The following is a 27,092-nucleotide window of genomic DNA, read 5'->3' as shown; positions in this document are numbered from 1 at the left end:
CATTTTTTAAGACAGACAAATGAACTGTGGTTTCTGTCTATAATTGTCTCTCGCCTCGGCACATTGCCAGATCCATCCATTGCTGCCCAACCTACCCTGATGACTTACATTGGCGTCGGATATTATTCCCTCAGACAGAGGTGAGCATAGCCCAACACTAAATAACCCCCATGTTTTCTGGGAAGAAACACTGCTCCGTGTAGTAATGGGATTAGTAGAGTAGATAATATAGTGAAGAATGATAAAAGACATTACTAGCCACACTGCCAGTGCTGGGGCATCCCGTGACAGACATGGGCAGAAAAGAATCGCCACCCTCCATACCTGATAAACACCAGATTTAGGGAGTGTGCATTCATATGTGGAGAAATATACGTTTTTACATGTCCAAAAGTGCACAGTAAGCTGCAAATCTGTGTACTTAAGGCTTATATTGTATAGGCAAGATTTAACCGGAAAGGTGCAGCCAGCCTGGAGCTTCCACTCGAGCATATATATCTATGTGCTTTACTTCCATATGTATATTAAATCGCACATCTGAGGATCACATGAGGGGCATGCCGAACTGAACAAAGGAATTCCACCAACTGAAATAGTTATACAAGAGAGCACAAAAATGTCAGCATCTCTACAGCACTGCCAATATTGGAACAGTAAGTCAAACCTATGGGCAGCATGTAATGCTTCTAGAGCTATTTTATCACATGCAGCCAGGGGCATCGTTGGCACAAGGGGCGGCATCTGCACCCAGGATCTGGTGCCAAAGGCCCCTCTGCCACAATAAAGGTCACCATTATAAATGGCCCAGATGGTGGATTTATTAACCGATCCGTTTGCTGGAACACTCGGGCATTAATGCATTTCAATAGGAAAAAATGCTGGATCCAGCATTCCGGCAAGTGTTCCGGAATTTTGGACAGAGATAAAACTGGTATTATCTCCATCCTGAAAAGGCAAAAAGACTGAACTGAAGACATCCGGATTGCTCTCCATTCAGAATGCATTAGGATAAGGCCTCATGCACACAACCGTTTTTTTTTTTAAGGTCTGCAAAAACGGGGTCCGTAGGCCCGTGATCCGTGACCGTTTTTTCGTCCGTGGGTCTTCCTTGATTTTTAAAGGATCCACGGACATGAAAAATGAAAAAAAAGTCAAGTTTGCCATTGAAATGATAGGAAAAAACGGACATGGATCACGGACGCGGATGACAATCTTGTGCGCATCCGTGATTTTTCACGGACTCATTGACTTGAATGAGTCCGTGAACCGTTGGCCGTGAAAAAAATAGGACAGGTCCTATTTTTTTCACGGCCAGGAAACACGGATCACGGATGCAAAACGGTGCATTTTCCGATTTTTCCACGGCCCCATTAAAAGTCAATGGGTCAGCGAAAAAAAAAGGAAAACGGCACAACGGCCACGGATGCACACAACGGTCGTGTGCATGAGGCCTTAAACTGATCAGTTCTTTTCCGGTATTGAGCCCCTAGGACGGAACTCAATGCCGGAAAAGAATAACGTTAGTGCCTTATACTAAATCTTTTCCCATAAAATGATTTATCAATCTGCTCAGCTGCTCCTGCTCTATAAAATCCTACATACTGCCTTCAGCTCAGATACCATGTTCAATGTGACAAGTTCCCTTTAACAAGTGCTAAAATTGTGGAGCAAAATTTTAATCTAAATTAAGCCAACCAAGAGAAGGCATAAGAAAGAGAAAAGCATATACCATGTCTAGCAAGATGCACTAAAACTATCACGCCACGTGCCTATAAACTGACTAAATGTAAGCCAGTGATTCCCCTGTGCTTATATGGCAGGTATATCTACTCTGTTAGGCCTCATGCACACAACTGTGTCCCTTTTGCAGTCCACAAAAACTGTGGATCCACAAAATACGGGCGCGGTACATGTTCCTATCCGCATTTCTTTGCAGACCCAATGGGTCAGCGATGCGCATTTGCAGACACCTCCGTGTGCTTTCCACATCTATGTGTCTGTTCTGTAAGGGGATAGAACATGTCCTATACTTGGCTGCAAAATCCGTATTTTGTAGACCGTAAAATGCAAACGGCTGTGTGCATAGGCCTGACTAACTTTCAGTCTTCATTGCACTTCATGTAATGAGGGGGGGGGGGGGGTAAAAAACATGCCCCCTTGTCAGTCGTACATGCCCATTTGAAATGGGGCAATACAAGGAGATTAAGAGAAAAGCTGACCCGACATCTGGCCAATGCATGAAACAGGGAAATCATACTGTGAGTGCCATATGACTGCAAAATATGCCATACGACTTCTGTATACTAGAAACACAGCCTTGGCAAAGCTAACGTTTCAAGAACCTAAATGAACACATAGATCCGCCAAAACAATGGAAATGGCGTATCTACAAAATACTGATGGCCCCAATAAGGCAGCCTGACACAGGCTTTACATAGGCATGACGCTTACCAGAAAAGATAGACGAGCAGGAGGAAATCCTGGCATGTGGGTGACACAAGTGCCAGTCATTACACTAGAGGGAGGCAGAGAGACGAGAACTGTAAAGAATAACAGCAGTCTGAAAACGACGCCATAAAGAAGGTCTGAGGAACGTAGGAAAACTACTGGCCCTGCAACATGTGCGTTTAGCACAATGCACAAAGTCAAGATATGGAAGGCAGGCAGCAGGGAATCTTGGGCCAAGGACTTGGTGACATCTGACTTGAGTTACTGGAGAACTGAGACCGGTTCCAAGTTGTGATCTAAAGGGCTGGTCTATCATTCCTTCCCTGTGCAGAATGGTGACTCACCTTGCTAGAGGTATTTAAGAAAAAAAAACAGAGAAAGGTGCAGAGTATTAGATTTCAGGCTCTAAAGAGACACATGTCTTTGATTGATAAGCACAGTATGGTAGGTCACACCAGGGCATGTCTACATGCAAATGTATCGGGATACATGTTACACAACACGCCAATCTCTGTGGCCTAATGTTCTACTGCCCAGGAAAAGAACACAGCACTGCGTAGAATATTTTCCTATTTCTATAATGCTCAGGAGAATATAAATGGCCACGGACAGTCATATGATCTACGTACGATCCCCAGAGTCCTTTCTAACACTGGCAGCTTGTTCTGCAGGACACCAAACTTTCTAGACCTTACAGCAATGGTTGTTATGAGGAAACTGCCACCGCAGAGAATCCAGGGTACGAGTATGCTGCACTTCCATTGTAGAGGGGCCAGCAGATCTCCTGAGAACTTCTATTCCCCATGACAATGGAAATAATAGTTCTGGAGAATTCAGCATTGTCCTGCTGGAAGTGTATGAATAAACTGACAACTGTGCCTTACTATTCCCCTTGTGTCCACACACACTTCAATCCCAATAAAATATCTGTTTCTAAATGGCTAAGACCAGACACTGACATTGGTCTTAAATCTTGAGTAAACCCCGTCTAATAGTAGCTTGTAGCATGTTTCCATGCCCTCTGGTAGTTGGTATAGGCGATCATTTCATGGCACCAACTGTGCACTCTACTAGGGCATCTGTCACCACCTTTCACTTATACCTTTAGTTTCTAGTAGAAATTTCCACCCTCCAGCTTTTACTACTACTCCCATTATTACCTGACAGCCTCTGATTGTCATAGCATGCTTAGGGTCATGGTTGCCAAGCCACAATTTAGAGATTGGTGGTTTATGGTATAAAAAGAAAGTGCTTAGAAAACTTTGAAGTTGAACTGAATCTTCGGCCTGGGTGAAGGAATTCGAGCTACGTCAGCACTATTGTAGTAAGCGCTTTGTAAGCTTCCATGAAGTAGAAGGAGAAAACTTCTCAAAGTATCACACATTTGTTGCAGCTGCAGGCGGTGACATTTGTCCCCCATACAGCATGTGACACAGACAGAAACAAGTTCCTGTATGTCCCTGGCATTCTCCCACACATTACATAAGTATGTGTAAAAATCAAGAGTGCAATTCAAGAGCACCCAAGAGTTTTGCTTTCTTACTGTAATGAAGGTAACCAAGACAGCAGAGGGTAGGCAGTAATCAGCTGAGTCTGGTCAGCCAGTGCATGAATGGTTAAAGTTCACCCTCCAGTGTACTACTACTCCAGGGCAGAGTCCAGAGATAACCGTTAACCCCTTTCCAGGACATGCAGAACTTCTAGCCTCTCTTCTGGTCTACAGTGCCCTAGAAGAGGTCGAACCTGGCACCCTGTTTAGGAAAACATATGGCGTGGTACAACAGGTACAGAACACAGACTGCTTAACCACATCCTGTCCAAAGTCAAGAAGTTTAACTTGAGTTGCATGAATAATTAGTATGACTTGCGATCCAGACTAGTTTCACACTGGCGTTTACAGATCCGGCAGCTGTTCCGCTTGGGAACAGGTTGCCGGATCTGTCATGGCCGGAATGCTTTCCGAGCCTATAAACTATAATGGGGTACGGCAGAGATCTGGCCTTAACCTGGCAAATATGCAGAGAATGGGCTGGACAAATACCCAGTGGTCCGATTCCCGGCAATGTGTCACCAACATTTTTTTCTGCTGGTTAAAACCAAATAGAAACACTTATTTTTTCCAATCTTTTTTTATTTTCTAATTGTAGATTATTATTATTTTTATTCTATTTCCTTATACTGTATATATATATTTCCTAAACATTATTATGGGGGCGGCCATCTTGCCTGAGCATTTACAAAGCATTATGGAAATTGCTTTACGGCAGCCACATGGGCCATAGACACAATGGACAGGAGGGGACCTCATTGACTTCGTTGGGAGAGCTTTGTAGGCAGGCTCTGTGACCTGAGCAGAGGTCAGGAGGGAGAAGATAAGCTATTGTGAATAGTGGATCCTGTATTGTCTATACACAGAGGTGATATCTGTCATTCTAATCCTGACTTTAATGATTAGCAGGTGACTGCAGTAAAGTGATCTGTACAGACCAAGAAGTGGTGCCTATTATTAGCCTTAGTGGCCAGTGCGAAAACTGCAGGATTTTATGTTTTTTGTTTAAAAATACTATCATCAAAAATTCCTTAAAAATCTGTTTAACATATAAACGGGATTTAAACAATAGGTCATTTTCTAATGACACATTTCCTTAAAGGGAACCTGTCACCGGGATTTTGTGTATAGAGCTGAGGACATGGGTTGCTAGATGGCCGCTAGCACATCCGCAATACCCAGTCCCCATAGCTCTGTGTGCTTCTATTGTGTAAAAAAAAATATTTGATACATATGCAAATTAACCTGAGATGAGTCAGGGACAGGACTCATTTCAGGTTAATTTGCATATGTATCAAATCGTTTTTTTTTACACAATAAAAGCACACAGAGCTATGGGGACTGGGTATTGCGGATGTGCTAGCGGTCATCTAGCAACCCATGTCCTCAGCTCTATACACAAAATCCCGGTGACAGGTTCCCTTTAAACCTTCACTGGGTGTCGGACATACACTTGTGTGGCTGATTGCTACCTCTTTCAACTCAGACAGGTTTCAGCAGACAGATGTATTTCAAACTACGTGACATTCTCACAGAGAAGAGCTAAAAAGCAACCAACACGGAAGGGAAAAAAAAATAACAGCTGAACACTTAAATATAGATACTGAGGTATACATAATTTTAAGGGTACCTTCACACTAGCGTTGTTTGAATCCGGCGAGTAATCCCGTCGCCGGAACTGCCCACCGGATCTGGAAAAAGTGTGAAAACAGATTACATTTGAATCCTGATAAGGATCACAATGAAAAAATACTTTGGAAAAAACGGATCCGCCATTTATGGACTTTAACTTTTTTCCCAAATTTTTTCGGGTTTAACATGCAAAAGCCGGCTCCGGTTTGACGGAACACACGGTGCCGGATCCGGCATTAATGCAAGTCAAAGTGTTCCGGATTTTTGGCCGGAGGTAAAAATACAACATGCTACGGTTTTCTGAAAAGCCTGATCAGTAAAAAAGACTGAACTGGATGCATCCTGAACGGATCGCTCTCCATTCAGAATGCATGGGGATAAAACTGATCAGTTCTTTTCAGGATTTAAGCCCCTAGGACGGAACTCAACGCCGGAAAAATATAACGCTAGTGTGAAAGTACCCTAAATCCCACAACTGGACATGAACTCATGATACCTAAGGAAAGATATTTGGGGAGATAAGAAATCTCCCTCTTTTCCCAGTTTTGTTTATGGAATAATCAATATGGAGATATCACTCCTATTCTGACAAACCACGATAAGGTGGGTTTCACAAACAGAGTTTTCAATAGTCTGGCCGCTCCTAGAATCCTGTAGGTGACTACTGGCAACTACTGAACCAGTGGAAAAGACAGGCAGCGTTGTAGGAAACAAATGCACAAACAATCTGGTATTGGGCGGCCTTAAAATGAAAGCAGACCCCCTGATGATGGGGACATGAGATTATCTCATTACAATGATCTTTTCTATCATCTAGGTGCAGTTCTGCATCTATTACTCAGAAATCGTTACAATCGTAACTCCCTAAAGAAGAAAGAAAATTGGGTTTCAACATGAATAGGATAAGTCACCTCGGCTTAAGTAGTCACAATTGCACCGACATCTAGACAGACAAGCTTCGCGTTGTAAACACTCTATTGGAGTTTTATGTGTAAATGACTGGACTACAACCCTGTCCCCAAATGACCTTCCACTGAAAAAAAGAAAAGTAGTCATCTGAAAACCCAAGTAATAGGGACACAGCGATCCTGCCACCTCTCCTGACATGTCTGATAAGTAATTACTAACATTCACCATGAAATAACAATTCTGTATCATATTTTCTCATAACTCTGTGCTGTGACTTCCCTCTGTTATTCCTCCTGAACATTTGTGAATAGATTGACAATTGGGCGTCACAACTCACTTCTGCAACAATGTAGCACTGTGGCAAACACTGTTCACGTGCATTGCTGATAGCAATGGTATCACCAATGACAATGGATGCTACAGATTAAGGCCTCTTTCACACGGGCGTGTGTGCCCCGTGGTCGCGCTGCGGGCCGCAATGCACAAGCACAGTCCGCGGGGCAGCCGCAGCGGATCGCAAAAAGATAGGACATGTTCTATCTTTTTGCAGAACGGAAGTACAAGACGAAACCCCACGGAAGCACTCCGTAGTGCTTCTGTAGGGTTCCGTTCCGTGCTTCCATTCCGCATCTCCGGATTTGAAAACCCATTGAAGTGAATGGGTCTGCATCCGTGATGCGGAATGCCCACGGAACGACACCCATGTATTACGGATCCGCAAATGCGGTCCGCAATACGGCACATGCCCGTATGAAAGAGGCCTAAGGATTAGGATTGGATTGATGGAACCAGTTGTTTTACTGTAGAAATATCGTCCATAGTATTATTGCTGTGCCTGGCCTTTATCCTATAAAAGGAGACAAATTACTAAGGCACTGTTTGCCATTTTCATCGCAAGGGATTTTTGCAATCAATTTCCACCTTTCCTCTTTATACTATGCTATGCGGTGTGTTAGGGGGGTGTCCCTCACCTAGACCCCTGCTGAACATGCTTATTACAACTTGTGACCTCTGCGGGACATGAACTGCATCACAGAGTGAAAGCTGCAGGAGGTATAGCCTGAAGCACCGGAGGTAATTAGAATAAGGCCTCTTGTACGCAAACGTTCTTTTTTCCGTTTTTTGCGTTCCGTATACGGAACCATTCATTTCATTGGATCCACCAAAAAACGGAAGGTACTCCGTATGCCTTCTGTTTCTGTATTTCCTGTTCCGTTCAAAGATAAAACACTTCCTATTATTGTCTGCATAACGAACAAGGATAGTACTGTTCCGTTCCGCAAAAAACGGAATGCACATGGACGTCATCCGTATTTTTTTTGGACCACAAAATACTGAAAAAGCCATGTGCAAGAGGCCTAATACTGACTGCATGTAGGCAATGATCCTGTGATGGAGTCATCTGTATCTGCCCAGCAGAGGTCCTCACTCGCAGTAAAAGCTGCTGTGCTGAACAAATCCTGGAGAGATTCAACCCCACGAATGTATGGAAAATTAATTAACGGACATGCGTATAACTTCATTCTCCTTTGCTGTGCTACAGTAAACCCTGCAAATGAAAATGAAATAGCGGCTCAACATCTGCTGTATTTGGCTCAACTAAACGAACATCCAGTAGAGTAAACTAGCCTACAAAAGCACGCAGCATGGTATTATGGTCAGTGGTAAAGTAGGGCAGCCAACTTCTAGACTTGTTTACATGGAATTTTTTTTTATTTGAAGAAAGCAGAAAAATATGGTCATAGTGAGAAAAACAAGGTTCCGAAGCAAAACAGGAGATATATAATATTTCAGTATGCTTCAGTCACATCGATCTAGTGGCAGTGTGTGGAATAACACGCTGATTTGTACATTAGCAATTGTCTACGATATTTCCATCATCAGAATCCCTCGGTGCCACGGGTGACAAGAGGGATGCAGCAGGACATTCAAATTCCCAATTGCTTCCCTGCAGAAGTGACAAGCTGCATGTAAGATGGTCTTGCAGAGCAGCTGTATGGAATTAAAAGAATTAAACCCTTTCCATATTTCCATAGTGGGTCTCGTTCTTGTGGACATCCATATATTAAATGCACTGGACAGTCATTCATTTGAATAGCTGCCCATAATATTACATTACTTTTGCGCCCCTTGGCAAAATCTGACTTGTTGGTTGTTGCCTCATTCCTTCATGTCATAGGATGATAGGAGACATTTAAAGCTATACTGCTATATATGTAATGCCCTACAAAAAACTATGCGTTTTATGGCACTAGGGAGCAAGCTGATGTGTAGTTCTTTCAGCAAACTGATATGAGGGATAGTGGCAGCTATATGTGGCTACTCAAACGTAATTCATTTAAACATGAAGATAAATTAATATTTCAGAGTATGAGTATGTGAAGAATTTTCCCATAGACCTACAGTCACTTCCAGTACAAGTCACTGATGTACTCATGCACACGACCGTGGTTTACGTCCATATGCGATCTGCATTTTTTGTGGATCGGATGGGGACCCATTCGGATGCAAAAGGTGCGGACAGCATAAAGTGTGCTGTCGGCATCCATATGTACATTCCACAGCTCCGCAAAAAATAAAAAATTAACATGTCCTATACTTGTCCATTTGTGGACAAGGATAGTACTGTTCTACAGAGGGCAGGACATCAGGACATTCAATTTAAAAAAATGCAACAGCCGTGTGTAGGGTTGTTTCGGGTATCGAATTTTCGATACCTAATGGATACTTTTGCCTGGTATCGACCTCGATACCAGGATTTGCCTTTTTTCGATACTAGGCTTCGCTATTGCACAGTCTAGTATCAGAGAACAAGGAGCGCGGTGCTCTCAGCGTGCTCCGTGTTCTCTTCAGCAGCAGAGGGGAGACGGAAGCACTCTCTCCCTCCCCACGTGCTGTTCCTGCCGCTGCCACCAATAAGGAGAGAGGGGCGGGCGCACTACGCCACCAATGAAAGTAAATGTTTAATACAAATCCTAGAGGCGGGTGCTGGCAGGGAGCTGCGATTAGCGGCAGTTAACCCCTCAGGTGCCGCACCCGCCTCCTGTATTAAATGTTAATTATATTATCATTGGTGGCGCAGTGCGCTCCCCCCCCCCCCCAGTATTAAAATCATTGGAGGCGCAGTGCGCCCCCTCCCCTCAAACCCCCCCAAGTATTAAAATCATTGGTGACTCTGGCCACAGGGTCCCCTCCCCTCCTCCTCATTGGTGGCAGTGGCAGTTCCGGTCGGAGCCCCAGTAGTGTAATCCTGGGGCTCCGATCGGTTAACATGGCAGCCAGGACGCTACTGAAGCCCTGGCTACCATAGTAATCTCCCTGCTGCTGTGGGTACTATGCACAGGGCAGCAGGGAGAGTGTGAAGTCCTAGACACCCTAATAGAGCTCTATCAGGGTGAATAGGACAAGGGATCAAAAGATCTCAGGTTCTGGCCCCTAAGGGGGAAAATAGTTATTTAAAAAAAGGAAAAAATAAAATAAAAAAAAGTAAGAAAAAACATCTAAATATTAAGTATAAATCACCCCCTTTCCCAATATTACATATAAAATATATAAACAATAAATAAAAAAAACATTTTACATCCCGTCGCCACATTTGAAAACTATTAAAATATTAACGTAATTAACTATTATAATATAAACGTAACAGAAAAAAAACTAAATAAAAATTGCGTGATTCGCCATTTTTTTTGTCACCTTGTCTCTCCAAAAAATAGGATCGGACTGTTCTATTATAGGCCGGACGTTCCATAAAATGCAGAATGCACGCGGCTTTATTTGGTGTTTTATTTTTTTTACGTGGTATCGAATGGTATCGAGTATCGCAATACTTTTTTATGGTATCGAAACTGAATCAAAATTTTGGTATCGAAACAACCCTAGCCGTGTATGAGGCCTAACTCCCATTCCTAGCATGATTAATCTGTTTCATTGATCAGGCATCTGGGAAACAAAACAGTGATCACAGTAAAATGCAGCCATTTACCTCTTTTCATCTGGCTCTGACAAGCAGTCCAGCCCGCTAAGATTCTGGTCCATTCAACGTAATTCCATCCAGAACCAATCAGAAGAGACCAAGGCGGGCTCCGCCCCCAGTTGCCCGAGGTTCATGGGACACCGCCCTGTTCACATGGAGGCAGGTCCTATACCTTTCCCGGACAAAGCATTCCCACCTTAGACAGATAGAGTCATAGAGTTGGGGCCTTGCTTCTAAAAGGGCCCCTGAAAAACAAAACGAAGAGGACAAAATTGGATTACAGAGGGAAATATTGTTACAGTGTCTGCATGGAAAATGTCACCACTTATAGCTTGAGAACGATTGATTCATTTACCAGCGCTGCTCAAAGGAGTAAGCAGCCCAGAGAACGGTGTCTAATCATTTCTTAACGCCTTCATTTCAATACGACGTTTCAAATGAAGTATTATTAGTAGATAGATAGATAGATATGAGATGAATAGATAGATATGAGATAGATAGATAGATATATATGAGATGAATAGATAGATATATAGATATAAGATAGATAGATAGATAGATAGATAGATAGATAGAGAAAAGAGAAAATTCAAAAAGCCAGCAGCACTCCAGTATAGTCAAAAAATCAACATGGTTTATTCACCCAGTGTCAAATAGCAGCAACGTTTCAACCGCTTGTTGCGGTCTTTCTCAAGCTTTTTTTTTTTTAGATAGTTAGATATGAGATGGATAGATAGATAGATATGAGATTAGATAGAAAGATAACTGTATGTAAGGAACATGTTCTCTTGAAAACATTACAATTTGTACCCGGTTGGCTAATTCTTGCCACTTACAGAATGCATACAGACTGACTCTGTCCATGAGTGACTTTAATGGAGGCTTTTTCTAGTACCACATAAATCTCCCTGTAACGTCTTCTAGATGCTTCTGTGACTGCCCCCTATATTAATGTCTTCAGGCCATATCCCACCGACTCCCCCCTCATCCAAGACGTGAGCGATTGGGGGGCTGTGTCTGGACTAACCGCAGCGCCTGCTTTCAACATAGAGTCTCTGCTGTAGCCAGAGAAATATGCAATACATTCCCTTCAGCAATTAGGGAAAGGTCACTAAACGTACCAGACCGCAGCGTCTCTTAAAGGGGTTTTCTGCTTAACACCATACTATTTAAAAAACCTTGTTAGAGCATTTTGAGGTTGGCGTTGGGACCCCCACTCTATAAGCTTGAGCCGCTAACCTCTTGTTTAGGAAAACCTGCCTTCTCCAGCATTTAGCAACAGGTTCCTGCACTGATAACAACCATGAAGCCGGTCATCGTGGGAGCAGCAAGAGAAAAGTGGTTTTCCAAACTGAGCAATCGTTTACGCAAAACCAAAGCTGAGATAGCTCACTTTGGGTGTAGGCCCTGATCTGCGTAACGTTCTTACATGTTTCACTCTTGGGTGCCATTTGGGGACGTCCTTTGGGATCTTCAGTGATCAGAATGACCTTTCTATACAGTAAATTGCTACCTATCCTAGCATATATCAGTTACTTGCATACATTTTCCTTTACAACGGCTGATTAAATGCTTTAATTGCTGATTTTCTCAGTACTAATCATGGGGTACATTTACCACAACTGGTGTAAAGGAAAACTGGTTTAGTTACCCATAGCAACCAATCAGATTCCACCTTTCATTTTTTTAGAGCTCCTTTGGAAAATGAGAGGTGGAATCTGATTGGTTGCTATGGCTAATTAAGGCTACTTTCACACTCGCGTCATGGATCTGCAGACAGAGCCGTTCAGATAATATAAATGTCTGCATCCGTTCAGAACGGACCAGTTTGCATTATCTTTAACATAGCCAAGACGGATCAGTCTTGAACACAATTGAAAGTCAATGGAGGACGGATCCGTTTTCTATTGTGTCATAGAAAACAAATCCGTCCCCGTTGACTTCCATTGCGTGTCAGAACGGATCCGTTTGGCTCAGTTTTGTCAGACGGCAGCGTTTTGGTGTCCACCTCCAGAGCGGAATGGAGACTTAACGGAGGAAAACTGATGCATTCTGAGCAGATCCCTTTCCATCCGTTTTGGACCTCTTGTGAGAGCCCTGAACGGATCTCACAAACACCAGTTCTCCCCCTATGTCTGTGGGTGCTTAGACATGTGTATGGTTTACATACACCCATTCACACACTCGCATTACTGCATCCTGTTGGACTGGTATTAACGTTTACTTTGCAATACAGAAATGCTGCTTGAGAAATTTCCTCTTCACTTCCTTCAATCATTAGGAAAGAGCGCTGGTCCTATGCCCATGTCACACAGCTGCCAGGGCCTACTGCTGTTGCCTGGCAACCAAGCAGCCTGGACGCCACCAGAGGGATCTGTCTCTGTGAACCTTTTCTGTACCTCTGGCACTCTGCCCTCAATGCCCCGTGAAACCACAAACATAATGAAGTTAACTCAAATGCTGCCAGTGAGAAAGAGGAACCCTGCCATGACAAAATCTCTGTAATGACATTTACATTGATCTGCTTGTTCAGTATTAAGGGCAGATGAGATAAATGCAGCTTAAACTGGTGTAGTATTTTCTGCCTAGCCTTCATGAGAGGCCAGGCAATTCCTGCAGCATAATACTAATACCTCCACACAATGATGCTCGTAACCAAAATGTACTGATGTAAATGCGCCAATGTCCCCGTTTACTGTATTCAATCCTACTGAACTCTTCGGAGATGAATACCTTCAGAAGGAACCCATGTGAAATGTAAAAGACGGCAGAAGGAGGTACAGACCGTGAAGGAGCCAAGCAGCTTCCATCAGCCAGACCCACTGGGCTACCGAACAATCTGGCCTCTTTGTAAAGACATCTAAAAAAGGGGGTAGGAATCCCACATGTGGGATAGAGGATTTGCAGAATTATAGAGGAAAGGAACGAAACCTCACATCGAGACTCCAGTCTGTAAGAACCTGGAGCCAACATTTGTATGGAACACAGTGAGCGGACCCTCTTCTAGATGTGGGTCATATTAAATGCGGAGCCGCCGTTTACACTGGCTATTAGTTTCCATCCCTGAAAACACCTCTGATCATATCTTGTATTTCTGAATCTTAACATATTTAACTTTTTTATTAAATTTATTTAACAAGGTTGATGAATGGCCAAACCGCATACTCGTTTCCAATGGTCAGTCTGACAATCAGCCGATGATCTATTGTTAACATCACATCTCCCCCTGTAAACAGGGGATGTGCTGGTAACAACATGCAAACTATATAGAGGACAAACCATCGTAATTCAAATGATACCGCGCTCTAAGGGGAGGGGATAATCTAGGTGCCCCTGTTACACTATGAGTCCTCAGCAATGCTGCTAGTTTTTTTAAATTTATTTTACCTTATGGTTGGCGCTGCTATGTTGCAGTAGGTCCCTTCCTGTATTGGGTCCGGGGTCCCACACTGTAACGGGTTACCTTCTTTGATGTACAGCTTACGCCCCGGCGGGTGGCGTGATGCTGTAAAGATAGGAGTTAGCAGTTTGCGCTCTCACGGAGCGACTAGTGGCGTCACTCCTGCAGCTAAGGCTACTTTCACACTTGCGCTTGATCGGATCCGTTCTGAACGGATCCGATCATATTAATGCAGACGGAGGCTCCGTTCAGTACGGATCCGTCTGCATTAATAACTTAGAAAAATTTCTAAGTGCGCAAGATGCCTGAGCGGATCCGTTCAGACATTCAATGTAAAGTCAATGGGGGACGGATCCGCTTGAAGATTGAGCCATATGGTGTCATCTTCAAGCGGATCCGTTCCCATTGACTTACATTGTAAGTCTGAACGGATCCGCTCGCCTCCACACAGCCAGGCGGACAGCTGAACGCTGCCGTCCGCCTGGCCGTGCGGAGGCGAGCGGAGCGGAGGCTGAACGCCGCCAGACTGATGCAGTCTGAGCGGATCCGCTCCATTCAGACTGCATCAGGGCTGGACGGAGGCGTTCGGGTCCGCTCGTGAGCTCCTTCAAACGGAGCTCACGAGCGGACCGACGAACGCTAGTGTGAAAGTAGCCTAAGGGTTGCTACAGGTGCCAAAAAGCCTCCAATGCGTTTCGGACAGACGCTGTCCTTCCTCAGGGAGTTATACAAGGCTCTTCTAGTGCTTCCTATTTATGCGCTCGCTTTCAGATGTTAATGCTTAACCCCTATTTCTCCATTTTGCAGTGGAGTACAGTGTACCTCGACATGAGCAGCCTTAGGCTACTTTCACACTAGCGTTCGATCGGACCCGTTCTGAGCGGATCCGATCATAATAATGCAGACGGAGGCTCCGTTCAGAACGGATCCGTCTGCATTATTTTGGCATATAAAAGCTAAGTGTGAAAATAGCCTCGGACGGATCCGTCCAGACTTTCAATGTAAAGTCAATGGGGGACGGATCCGCTTGAAGATTGAGCCATATTGTGGCATCTTCAAACGGATCCGTCCCCATTGACTTACATTGTAAGTCTGGACGGATCCGCACGCCTCCGCACGGCCAGGCGGACACCCGAACGCTGCAAGCAGCGTTCAGCTGTCCGCCTGTCCGTGCGGAGGCGAGCGGAGCGGAGGCTGAACGCCGCCAGACTGATGCAGACTGAGCGGATCCGCATCCATTCAGACTGCATCAGGGCTGGACGGAAGCGTTCGGGTCCGCTCGTGAGCTCCTTCAAACGGAGCTCACGAGCGGACAGCCGAACGCTAGTGTGAAAGTAGCCTTACTCAAACGCAAAGAGTTCTATCTCGGCGTTCAGACCATTTGGTATTAAGGAATCCATATTGAATATCCACTTTGTTTCAACCTTGGACATTTCTTTAATAAAGTCACCACCCCGTTTATTCTTCTTCACTATTTCTACCCCGCCAAACTTGAGCCGGCAAACTTCCCTCCGTGCCTTTCTCTATAGTGGCGTGACAGCGGGTGTCCCTCATATTTTCTCTGTATATTATATTCATGTTCCCCTATTCTTTTTTTCAGTTATCTTTTTGTCCGGCCGACATAGATTTTGTTACAGGGGCAGGTTACTGTGTATATTATTCCATTGCTGTTACATGTTATGAATTGCTTAATTTTCTGTTTATATGAGCCTTCAGTGTTCTCCATTCGTATTTTAATTTTATTGTCCTGTGATTTTTTACATCCCATGCATTTTTTACATGAGTAAAAGCCAAGTAGGAAAAATCTTTTTTCGTAGCCCCCTCCCCCCTCCCTCTTGTTACTTGTTGCTGTGCACCTATTTGTGGATGCAATCAGATTACCTATATTTCTAGCCTTGTGGAATACAAATTTTGGTTCTGCAGGGATAAGTTCACCAATTATTTTCTTTAAGGGTATCCCAATGTTTTTTTTTTTATTATTATTCTAAAATATGATGTCTGGCTATTGTAGGGTATAATTAATGGGGGGATTGATACTTCTTTCTCTACTGATTCACCAATAGTAATAATGCATAATACAGACAATACAGACATCCCCACACAGAACCGTTTTAGCCCCCTCAACCAGACTATAGACGAAAAAGAGAAAAGAGAAGCAGAAACAACAAGAGATGAAAGAAAAAAAAGAGAAAACAATAGAGAAAGCTGATCCTAAAATAGAGAAAGCTGATCCTAAAATAAAATTCACTAGGTACAACATACAGTGCAGTGTGTAAAAAGGGAAAGGTTAATGAAAAAGGGGAAGGGAGGAAAGTAGTACAAGAAAATCAGGAAGGAGAAATAATCAGTGAAACAAGAAACCAAGAAGAAAATAAAGAAGAAAGTAGTAGGAAAAAGGCCATCATCAAAAAGACAATAAAACAAGATTTTTTTCAGGTCTGAAAAACCACAAACAAAAGAGGGGATGTAAAAAGAAAGAAAGAAAAAGTAAATAATTTGAGTAGCCATGAACTAACTAAAGTAGAAGAAGCAATCCTGAAAAAGGGATTCAAATTAGCCCCTACTACATATTTTTTTTTATAAATTCCAAGTGTTTATAGGAGTGAGAATAGCTCTGAAAAAATACTTCATGAAAATAATTTTTAAAATAAAAAAAAGAAGGGGTATCTAAGAAGGACTATAAAAAAGGACAAACAAAGATCATTTTAAACACACAGATTTAAAAGCAAAATCGAAATATCATCCATTACAAGAATATTCCCCCCACTCTAAATAGTTTTATGAACCAAGTAACAAAAGAAATAAGAAGAATTTGCAAACCTAAAAATCCACAAGTACATGAGTAACATTACTAGACAAGAGAAAAAAGCGATTATCACTATGCAGGACAATAATGAAGTCATCGTTCGCCCTGCAGACAAAGGCGGTGGCATAGTCATAATGGATAAGGAAAACTATCACAGGGGGACAGTAGAACATACAAAATGTAAAAAAATGATCCAACAGAGCGTTTTAAAAAACAGCTGAAAACTTTGATCCAAAGAGGTAGAGAGTGAGACCAAGGAATTCTGCATAAAAAAGAAGCAACATTCATAAATATAGAACACCCCAAGATCGCGGTATTCTACCATTATCCCAAAATACATTAAAACCTGCAAAACCCACGGGGAGACCTATCGTGTCAGGTATAGACTGTCTAACCAGTTCCCTGTCCAGATATATCGACCAACAGTTACAGCCATATGCACAGACACTCCCCACATGAAGGATACAAAACATACATTACAAACGTTGAGTAAAGGTAAATGGAAAGAGGACTACATCATTGGCACATTGGATGTCAATACCCTCTATACTGTGATCAAAAATAAAAAAGGCTGTGATGCAGTTAAATATTTTTTTTAAAAGCAAAGGGGGAGATGCCATAAACGCAAATAAGTTATTTAGGGGAGTGTATTATGTTCATTTTAACAAAAAACTATTTTACATACACTAAGTTTTACCTCCAGACGTGGGGGACCGCGATGGGGACGAGGTTCGCTCCAGGGTTTGCAAATCTATACGTTGGTTGGTGGGAGCATCACTATATCCACCCCAACGGCAAGCTCCGGGCGGGCCTCGTCCTCTGGTGGCGTTTTATAGATGATATCGTTTTTATATGGGGGGGGGGGGGGGGGGAAGTAGTTTACAGGAATTTTTAAAAGATATTAATAAAAACAAATTTTATCTAGAATTCATGAGAACTTATAGTAGGGAAGAAGTAGATTTTTTAGATTTAACAATATATATACGGAAGGGGACAGAATCTGCACTAAAACATTCAATAAGCCTACTGATGCAAACAGTTTTATTGTTATGGAGAGCTGTCACTTACCGCGTTGGATAGAGAATGTTCCAAGGAGCCAGTTTTTACGGATTAAAAGAAATTGTACAGAAAAAGAATACGAAAGGAAGGCAGAATGCATGCCAAAGTAATTTCAACATAAAGGATAGATGAAAATGAACGCAGCAAAGAATGGAAATAGGCCAACTGAATAGACGAACTCTACTAGAAGAACGAGACAAGGAAAACAGAATCAGTAGAGGAAGAAGTATCAATCCACCCCATTTTTAGAAAAAAATTATTAAAAAACATTGGGATACCCTTAAAGAGGACAAAATAATTGGTGAACTTATCCCTGCAGAACCAAAATTTGTACTCTGCAAGGCTAGAAATATAGGTAATCTGATTGCATCCACAAATAGGTGCACAGCAACAAGTAATAGAAGGGGGTGGGGTATATGAAAAAAGAAGGGCAATCACTTGGCTTTTACTCATGTAAAAAATGCATGGGATGTAAAAAATCACGGGACAATAAAATTAAAATACGAATGGAGAACACTGAAGGCTCATATAAACAGAACATTAAGCAATTCATAACATGTAACAGCAACCTGCCCCTACAACTAAATCTATGTCGGCTGTACAAAAAGACAACTGAAAAAAAGAATAGGGGAACATGTATATAATATACAGAGAAAATATGAGGGACACCCGCTGTCACGCCACTATAGAGAAAGGCACGGAGGGAAGTTTGCCGGCTCAAGTTTGGCGGGGTAGAAATAGTGAAGAAGAATAAAAGGGGTGGTGACTTTATTAAAGAAATGTCCAAGGTTGAAACAAAGTGGATATTCAATATGGATTCCTTAATACCAAATGGTCTGAACGCTAGATAGAACTCTTTGCGTTTGAGGAAGGCTGCTCATGTCGAGGTACACTGTAAACCACTGCAAAATCGAGAATTAAGGGTTAAGCATTAACATCTGAAAGCGAGCGCATAAATAGGAAGCACTAGAAGAGCCTTGTAGCGCTCCCTGAGGAAGGACAGCGTCTGTCCGAAACACGTTGGGGGCTTTTTGTCACCTGTAGCAACCCATTGCTGCAGGAGTGATGTCATTAGTCGCTCCGTGAGGACGCAAACTGCTAACTCCTATCTTTACAGCATCACGCCACCGGCCGGGGCGTACGCTGTACATCAACGAAGGTAACCCGTTACAGTGTGGGACCCCGGACCCAATACAGGAAGGGACCTACCGCAACATAGCAGCACCAACCTTCAGGTAAAATAATAAAAACTAGCAGCATTGCTGAGGACTCATAGTGTAACAGGGGCACCTAGATTATCCCCTCCCCTTAGAGCGCGGTATCATTTGAATTACATTTAATATACTTAAGTGCAGCAGTTATTGCAGTTCTGCTGCAGTACCGCAGCCAAACCAGGTATAGCAAACAAAGGAGCGCTATTGAAGCAATTGAGCACTATACATCGTACTAACTAACACTTGATCACTGAGGGCTCATGCACACGGCCGTTCCGTGCGGAAAGGAACATCCTGCACTCTGTAGAACTGAAACAGACAAGAATAGGACAAGTTCTAGTTTAATTTTTTTTGCAGGCCCCCAGAACGGACATACGGAGAGCACACGGTATGCTGTCCTCAGCTTTTCCATTGAAGTTAATAGGTCTGCATCCAATCTGCAAAAAGTGCAGATTGGATTTGTGCGTCAGCCCTAAGGGGGATATCATGCCCAGCGTTATTTTTCATCTGCAAGTGATGCCTGAGATGATGAGAAACCGCCTATCCTCCTTTAGATGAACACAAATGTTAAAGGGGTTGACTTACTCGGGCAAATGGAATTTATCATGTAGACACAGTTAATGCAAGGCACTTACTAATGTATTGTGATTGTCCATACATTTTTCCAGCAGCGTTGGCCTTGTTTGCACACTAGAGGAAAAAGTGGCAATCTATGGGCACTCCCGTAGACCCAGCCACCAGAAAGGCCAGCATCTTTTCTCATAGCGTGCAAGAACAGACACTACTGCTGGATGGCAACGGTGGCCACCATCTCTGAAGTCGAGCAGTGTATAATGTGATGGAAAAATGAATCCAGCCAGTAAAGCAGGCAATATGGACAATCACAATACATTAGTAACTGCCTGGTATTAACTTTCTCTACATGATAAATGCCAGTTACTGAAGTGAGACAAGCCCTTCTAATGGTCATAAAGGCTGATCTGGCCTGCTACCTTATGCCTATGGTAAGTTTTTATCCTCTTTGTCTAGTGAGACCTGGAAAGCTAAATGCTGCACCCTATCCTCGTGTAGTTCTCTATGAGCGGAGATGGAACAGTCCAGAGCCTAAAGAACCCTTGTGGTCTCTTTTAAATTGCTAAAAGACCGTTTGCAAAAAGTCTTGCAGACTAAAAAACTGTTTATTTTTTCGTCATTCACCTTCTCCATGTGCTCCCTGTACCCTATACAAGCCTGACAGTAAGGCCCCCTGCACACGAACACAGTCACTTGAATGGGTCCGCGATCCGGCCGTTCCGCAAAAAGATAGGACATGTTCTATCTTTTTGCGGAACGGAAGTACGGGGTGAAAACCCACAGAAGCACTCCGTAGTGCTTCTGTAGGGTTCCGTTCCGTGCTTCCGTTCCACACCATTCCGCATCTCCGGATTTGCGGACCCATGCAAGTGAATGGGTCCGCATCTGTGATGTGGAATGCCCACGGAACGGCACCCATGTATTGAGGATCCACAAATGTGGTGCGCAATACGGCAACGGGAAACACACGTTCGTGTGCAGGGGGCCTAAGAATCAGGAACAGGCAATGGTAAATAGCAGCAAACCAATTTGTGGCCTCTGTTTTTTTCTATTTTTACCCTCATTGAATTAGCTTTCAAAAGTATCAACAACATCTTTCTAGATGGATGGGAATTCATTGTGTTTTTGCTGCCAAATTTACTGTCATTTGTGCCAAGGATGCCTGGCAGTTCTTAATGAAGGACAATTAGTCGTTTAATGAAAAGGTTTCTTCTAAAGCAGCCCATAAACCCTGAGTCTGAGAAAATAATCCCCCATGTGTGGTAGCCATAGAACTAAAAGCTCGGACATTAGGCAGCCTTGGCACAAGGCTTTTGGGCCGGTCCCTTTATGGAGGATAAAACTGATGTTATCACTGAGTTTTGGGGCTCTCTAGTCTGAGAAGACTTTGAACAAAGCCAGAAGGTTTCGGGGTTGTAATATCAATTACCTAAAATAATTGCCATTGCAAGAAGCACTGTAAGCAGGGATTCATCTGCCTGCTTCTTTCAGCCCATCATCACTGCTGAAAACTCTCTCAATAATGCTGATTGGCTAAATGACCTAGGGCTGCAGTAAACGATTATTAAAAAATCGAGTATTCTATCGTTTATTTTTAATCGAGTATTCTAATAAGAAAAATGTTTTCCTTTATAAAAACTCACCAGACCCCCTGCCAACAGTCCCCAACACCCTTCGTTCCCCCCTGTGTGATCAGCCCAAGTACCTCAGTGCCATCGGCTCCACTATCCCCCAGTGCCATCAGCTCCGTTCCCCCAGTGCCTTCAGCTCTCCCCCACCCCAGTGCCATTAGCTCCACTCCCCCAGAGCCTTCAGCTCTCCCCTACCCCAGGGACTTCAGCTCTCCCCTACCCCAGGGACTTCAGCTCACCCCCACCTCATAGCCATTAGCTATCCCCCACCACAGAGCCATCAGCTCTCCCCCTTGTGCCAGCAGCTCTCCCCCTTGTGTCAGCAGCTCTTCCCCCTTGTGCCAGCAGTTCCCCCCTCTTGTGCCAGCAGCTCCCCCCCTTGTGAAACCTCCTCCCCCTCCCCTCGCTACTTCTGACACCCGGAGTGCACAGCGTCATTGGTTGCACCAACTTACCTTTCCAGCAGGGGCGTCACCGACACTCAATCATTCTGCTCTGCTCTGCGTCTGACGTCACACAGCACGTCAGGTCACGGCATGCGTACATCAGGAGGTCAGTGCAGCGCGGGACCATGGGTGTGCTGTGGAGTGTCCAGAGGCTCCCTGCTGGAAAGGTGAGTATTGCGGGCCAGCAGGAGACCACGGAGAGGGTGTAATAGCAATCGCTTCACTCTCGCTCCGTGGTCACGTGACACAAACGAATCTTCGATGCAAAAAATTTGTATGGAGGATCTTTTTGGTGTTGAATTACTCGATTCAATTGAGTAATTGTTTCAGCCATAAAATGACTGCAGCTAGTAATATTCCCACAAAAGTCCTTTTAAAAGGGTATTCCAATTATATTAAGTTATTCCCTACTGTGGGACCCCCACCGATCACGAGATTGGTAGACACAAATCTGCATCCTTAAAGGTGATTTCTGGTATTACTATGGTTTTTAACAGATATGCTCATGAAGTTGCTTACCTCATTACCTCATGTACGTCTTCCCCATGCTTTTTTTCCAACTTGGACTCTCCTGACCCATGTTCACCATGTAAACAAAACCCGTCCTGTATGTAGCACTTCCTGTTGCTGTATCCAACCAAACCCATGATGCACTTCTCCTTCCTCTGCCACTGCTCCGGCACCGCCCCTACCAACACCCAGCTAGTTTATTGCTCCTCCCAACCAGCTAGTTACATAGACCCTCCTCCATCACTGCTCCATTGCTGCTTCAACCCATGGTCATAATGTCACAGCCACCTTAAGAGGGCCCCATAGTTGGTCTGGCATTAATATAAAACAAACCAAGGTTCTGAGATTTGCCTAGCTGTGAATCAGATCATTTGCAGACTGAAGTAATGTAAAGATTTCCCAGACAATATTTTACAGCACAGAAAAGAATGACAAGGCCAAGGTGGAGATGACATGGATTATGGCATTCACCTTGCTTGGGGAAACACATAATATGTGGACTATAGAGTATGAATATCATTGTAGAAAGGCAGACTGTTGTTCACAAAGCAGAAAGGTCAAGGCAAGAATCTTGAGAAAGACAAAGAAAGGAGATGAATAAGAACAATGAGCACCATGATGGACAAACAAGAACACACACTGTGCTCCTCAGAATCTGTCTATAAGGACAGGAGAATGCAATCAAAGAAAAGGTTCTCCAGACTTTCCTCCACGTTCTGTTGCTGGGGTACAAGGACAAGATATTGCAGGGCAATGAATGCCGTCAGTATTACATGATCAAGAAAATGTTATTGTAAATTACTACCTCTATAAGAAACCCTTTATTGACTGATTCTATTGTCATTATGTATGAGACCTAGGAAGATAAGAAAGGAGCCTATATACAACTCAAGGGGCAAACTAGACAGACTTGTATGCCAGCAACACGATTTACAAAATGTACATACTTCATGTAATAAGAATTCCTGTAACAAAAGTATGGCAGAGGAACAAGTATTTTCAGGGAGGGTACAGTTATATATCAATAAGAGTACCCGAGCCCCAGAGGGGTCCTTTCATACTCCCCCACAGAGCTCTCCCAGCTGTATCTATGGTTACTGCCTTGTTTTGTCGTGTAAGTGTGAGTCAGAACACAGGTGATAAGTGGCTAAAAAATGAGGAACGAGCATAGAAACGTAACCCTGTATCAAGAAACTGCGATGTATGGCGAGACGCTCAAGAAAGGGGATCAAAATGAGAAGTATGAGTAATGCCGAAGAGATGTGAAGAAAAAAGATAGCACAGGGTAAACAGGAGGAAAATGGATGAAAAACTCAGCAAAGACGGAGGTGACAGCACTTATGAGGTTACCGATAAGTGGAAATGTAGAAAAACGAATTCCATACAAGGCGGTACAAAGCAGATGCGGCACTATGGACAATATTGCAGTAGCCATTATTACATGGCAAATTCATATGTATCACGTTACATGTACTATTATGCTTTTCAAAATGTCTTTATCTCTGTATTTCTTTCTCGTGTATTGTGCATGCCCCTTTCCTCGAGTGTTTCCTTAAACCAGGAGAGAATCTTTGGCTCCAATGCTAGCTTAAAGTGGCCATAATGCAGCTATTTTGCCACTTGTAAGATGGCCATGGGCCTGCCAACTCAGATCACTATAGAACTGTACACTAATCTAAGTAGCAGAAGGTTGTCACATCTGGGTGTTGCGGAATGGTGCAATGCGGCCACATTTGCTATGCTGTGTAAGACCCCCTTGCTCTTTCTTTTACTGATCTGTGTCAGATTTAAGTCATATTTGTAGTACTCGTATTCTATTTATGAACATGGAGGTTCAGGACAAAGTTAACTACAGAGCCTTCCCAAGTAGGGAACATTTAAAACTTTGTGGTCTTCCTGGCTGCAATCTATTGTGGCTTTCTGGAACTGCTACCGCTCAGTTCATACTTTCATTAATAGGGTCCTTTAGGATTTCCAATAACTTTGAAGGCAAATTCGATGCCAGTCTCCAGCACTATTCTTTTAGCCAAATACCAGAATCCCAATGTTATGTGTTCTTGACAAAATAAAAAAAAGCCATAGGTGGATATTCATCAAGAATGGCACTTCTAAGTGTGTGGTAGCATGTGAGATGCACCAAATTTTTAAGAGATGTACACCTCCTAACAATTTAGGTGCGCCGAGACAGGTCTATGTGCTGAAATCTACACCAAATTATGGATTGTGCAAAAACAGGGCTTGTGTCAAAATTTTAAACTTTTTTTGGCGCCACAATTCTGGTGTAGTGGGTATGATAAATATCCCCTATAACTTATAAATGATAAAGAACGCTACCAGCTATTCTTCAACATAATATATGTCTTATCAAGTGACAAAACCCCTCCAAGTACAGCTTAATACTTAAGCAAGCTAAGGCCACTTTCACACTAGCGCTTTTTGCGGATCCGTCATGGATCTGCAAAAACGCTTTCGTTACAATAATACAACCTCGTGCAACCGTCATGAACGGATCCGGTTGTATTATGTCTTCTATAGGCATGACTTGAACACCACTGAAATTCAATGGGGGACGGATCAGTTTTCTATTGTGCCAGATTGTGTCAGAGAAAACAGATCCGTCCCCATTGACTTACATTGTGTGCCAGGACGGATCAGTCTGACACTGCTTCGTCAGGCGGACAGCAAAACGCTGCAGGCAGCGTTTTGGTGTCCGCCTCCAGATAAGAAAGGTGACTGAACGGAGGCAAACTGATGCATTCTGAGCGGATCCTTCTCCATTCAGAATGCATTAAGACAAAACTGATCCATTTTGGACCGCTTCTCACAGCCCTGAACGGATCTCACAAATGGAAAGCCAAAACGCGAGTGTGAAAGTAGTCTAAGTGAATACCCCACTCCTTGTAGTAGCGCCTGCCTGCATCTGCTCCCCACATGAAGACAGCTGTGGTGCAGGAAACCACATTATGTAAAGATTATTATACCAAAGTTATTTCTGAAATTATTCTATTCCCATGTCCCATGTGATTTTGTAACCATCTAGAAAAAAGCTAGCACCACACAACAAGGAGGCTCAAACAGCTGTCATTGGAGCAATTACTCGGGAAAAAGATATCCATCGTGTTCTGAAATAGTATCTAACACTTTAACTGAAACAATAGCGGAACGCAATTCCTCCCCCCAAAAAAACTAAACTAAAATTGCAAATTAAAGTGGCTAAAGATAAAATATTCAGCTTTTACCCATGTAATTAGATACAAACAATGTGCAATAGTAACAGAAGAAGGCTAGTCTCACAAAGAGCGATAAATGGCTCTATCCTAATAAATCGCCTTCCTTCCTGCCAAAAGAAAGCACGGCTATTCCCTATAATGGGAGTTCCCTTTAAATCTGTGCACATGTCACCACTGCAGTCATCAACATGATCAGACTGGAAGGAAGATGAGATAATGATGGGTCTGATCATTAAGACTATTTATGTAATAACTGATACCACAATGCAACATTCTCAGTTGTCGGCAAACACTGTGCGACGGAGAAAACAGCATCTTTGCTGAAAGCAACCAATATGTCTAAAATCTAAGAGGTCTCTGTCAATGTAAAACCTACCACCTGACTGTTAGCTATGGACAGAACCACTTCACTTTTCATTTGCACCACCTTTTTATCTAAAAATAAATCACATAATTTATGCACTACTGGGTCTACTGGGGGACTACTGACAGTCAAACTGATTATGTCCCTCAGAGTTCTCCATTTACGATGGCCATATACAAGGACATTTTATAGTTCTCTTTGGCCACATTTGGGTGATACAACAACACATTTCATCCAGTAAATGTCACATCTTGTAGTTCTCAGATGCTCTCTCCCCTCACCATGACCATCTTCTCTATAACAAAATAAGAGGAAGGTTCTTCCTTTTTGTTCTAGATTAATATACAATTGTGTGACCTTTTACAACTCCATGCAACTTAAAGCATGAGGTCAAGCTAAACACTTATTACTTGTTTTTGCAAATCTTACAAAATGAGCAAAAGCTTTAGTTTATCCTCAATAACAGTAAGAATTTTGGAAGTAATTTAAGGGTTAAGGTTCCATGTAAGCTCCCTGTTCAGACAGGCAAAGCAAAGTGCATTAAAGCCTATAACTCATTGCTGCAGTCTGAACTGCAGGACATTAAGGGATCAATGAGAGTCCCGGGAGGAAGGGAGGAAGAAAATGAGCAGATAGGGAAGGAGGCCCCTCTTGATGAACCCACAATGGAGCAGCAGAAGGTGGAGGAGCACAGGACATTTAATACTTTATTTTGTGTAAGTAAAGTACCAGTAATACAGGGATAAAACTTGATTTGTGGAAGAGGAACAGAATAGTAACAGAATAGTATTCTGGTCCATGGCATGACAGATGGAGAATACCACAGGTCTTGGGTGCTCAGCTCAGGTTAGCTAAAAATAAGAAAATCCTTGCACAAATGAAGCTGGAACTGGAGAAGACCCTGCCTTAATGGCCTACCAACATAGACTGAAAGTTGTCATATAGACAATTCATGTAGTAGTTTGTTAATGGAGGGTAACTGTTTTAAATGTGTATACTTTCCATAAAATGTCTAATGTCCATAAATGTTCTGCCTCGGTCGTCGTCATGGTCAAATTGATACCTAAAGTATTCTAACTGGCTATCCTTAAGACAAAATAAAGATGGTGGTCAAGTAGACCGTTGCAACCGAAGCATACTGACAGAAAATACAACAGCAATAGTAACCTCCTGTAGGACAAGAAGGGGTCAGCTGGATTTAGGACTGCAGCTGCTGTCCCTATCTTCTTTCCTGCACTAATTCCTCATTATCATGGACTGCGTTGGCTATGCCACACTGGCGACCACTTATGTACACTTTTTATCGATGGACATACATGAATAAGAACATGCAATTCAGTAAATG

General features: G+C 43.1%; 1 protein-coding gene across 3 annotated transcripts in view; it reads right to left on the bottom strand.

The window, feature by feature from the left end:
• THRA (thyroid hormone receptor alpha) overlaps window positions 1-27,092 on the bottom strand; it is a 146,533-nt gene that overhangs the window by 47,174 nt on the left and 72,267 nt on the right. For all 3 annotated transcript variants that reach the window (XM_044300235.1, XM_044300238.1, XM_044300237.1), the window contains exon 2: window positions 10,524-10,759. In XM_044300235.1, the coding sequence (XP_044156170.1) occupies window positions 10,524-10,576 (53 nt within the window). In that variant the 5' untranslated portion in view covers window positions 10,577-10,759. The remainder of the gene's footprint in view (window positions 1-10,523; window positions 10,760-27,092) is intronic.

Source organism: Bufo gargarizans, chromosome 6, assembly GCF_014858855.1.
Source record: "Bufo gargarizans isolate SCDJY-AF-19 chromosome 6, ASM1485885v1, whole genome shotgun sequence".
Lineage (NCBI taxonomy): Eukaryota > Metazoa > Chordata > Amphibia > Anura > Bufonidae > Bufo > Bufo gargarizans.
The sequence above is the reverse complement of the archived record's forward strand: the minus strand, read 5'-3'. Positions and strand labels throughout refer to the sequence as shown.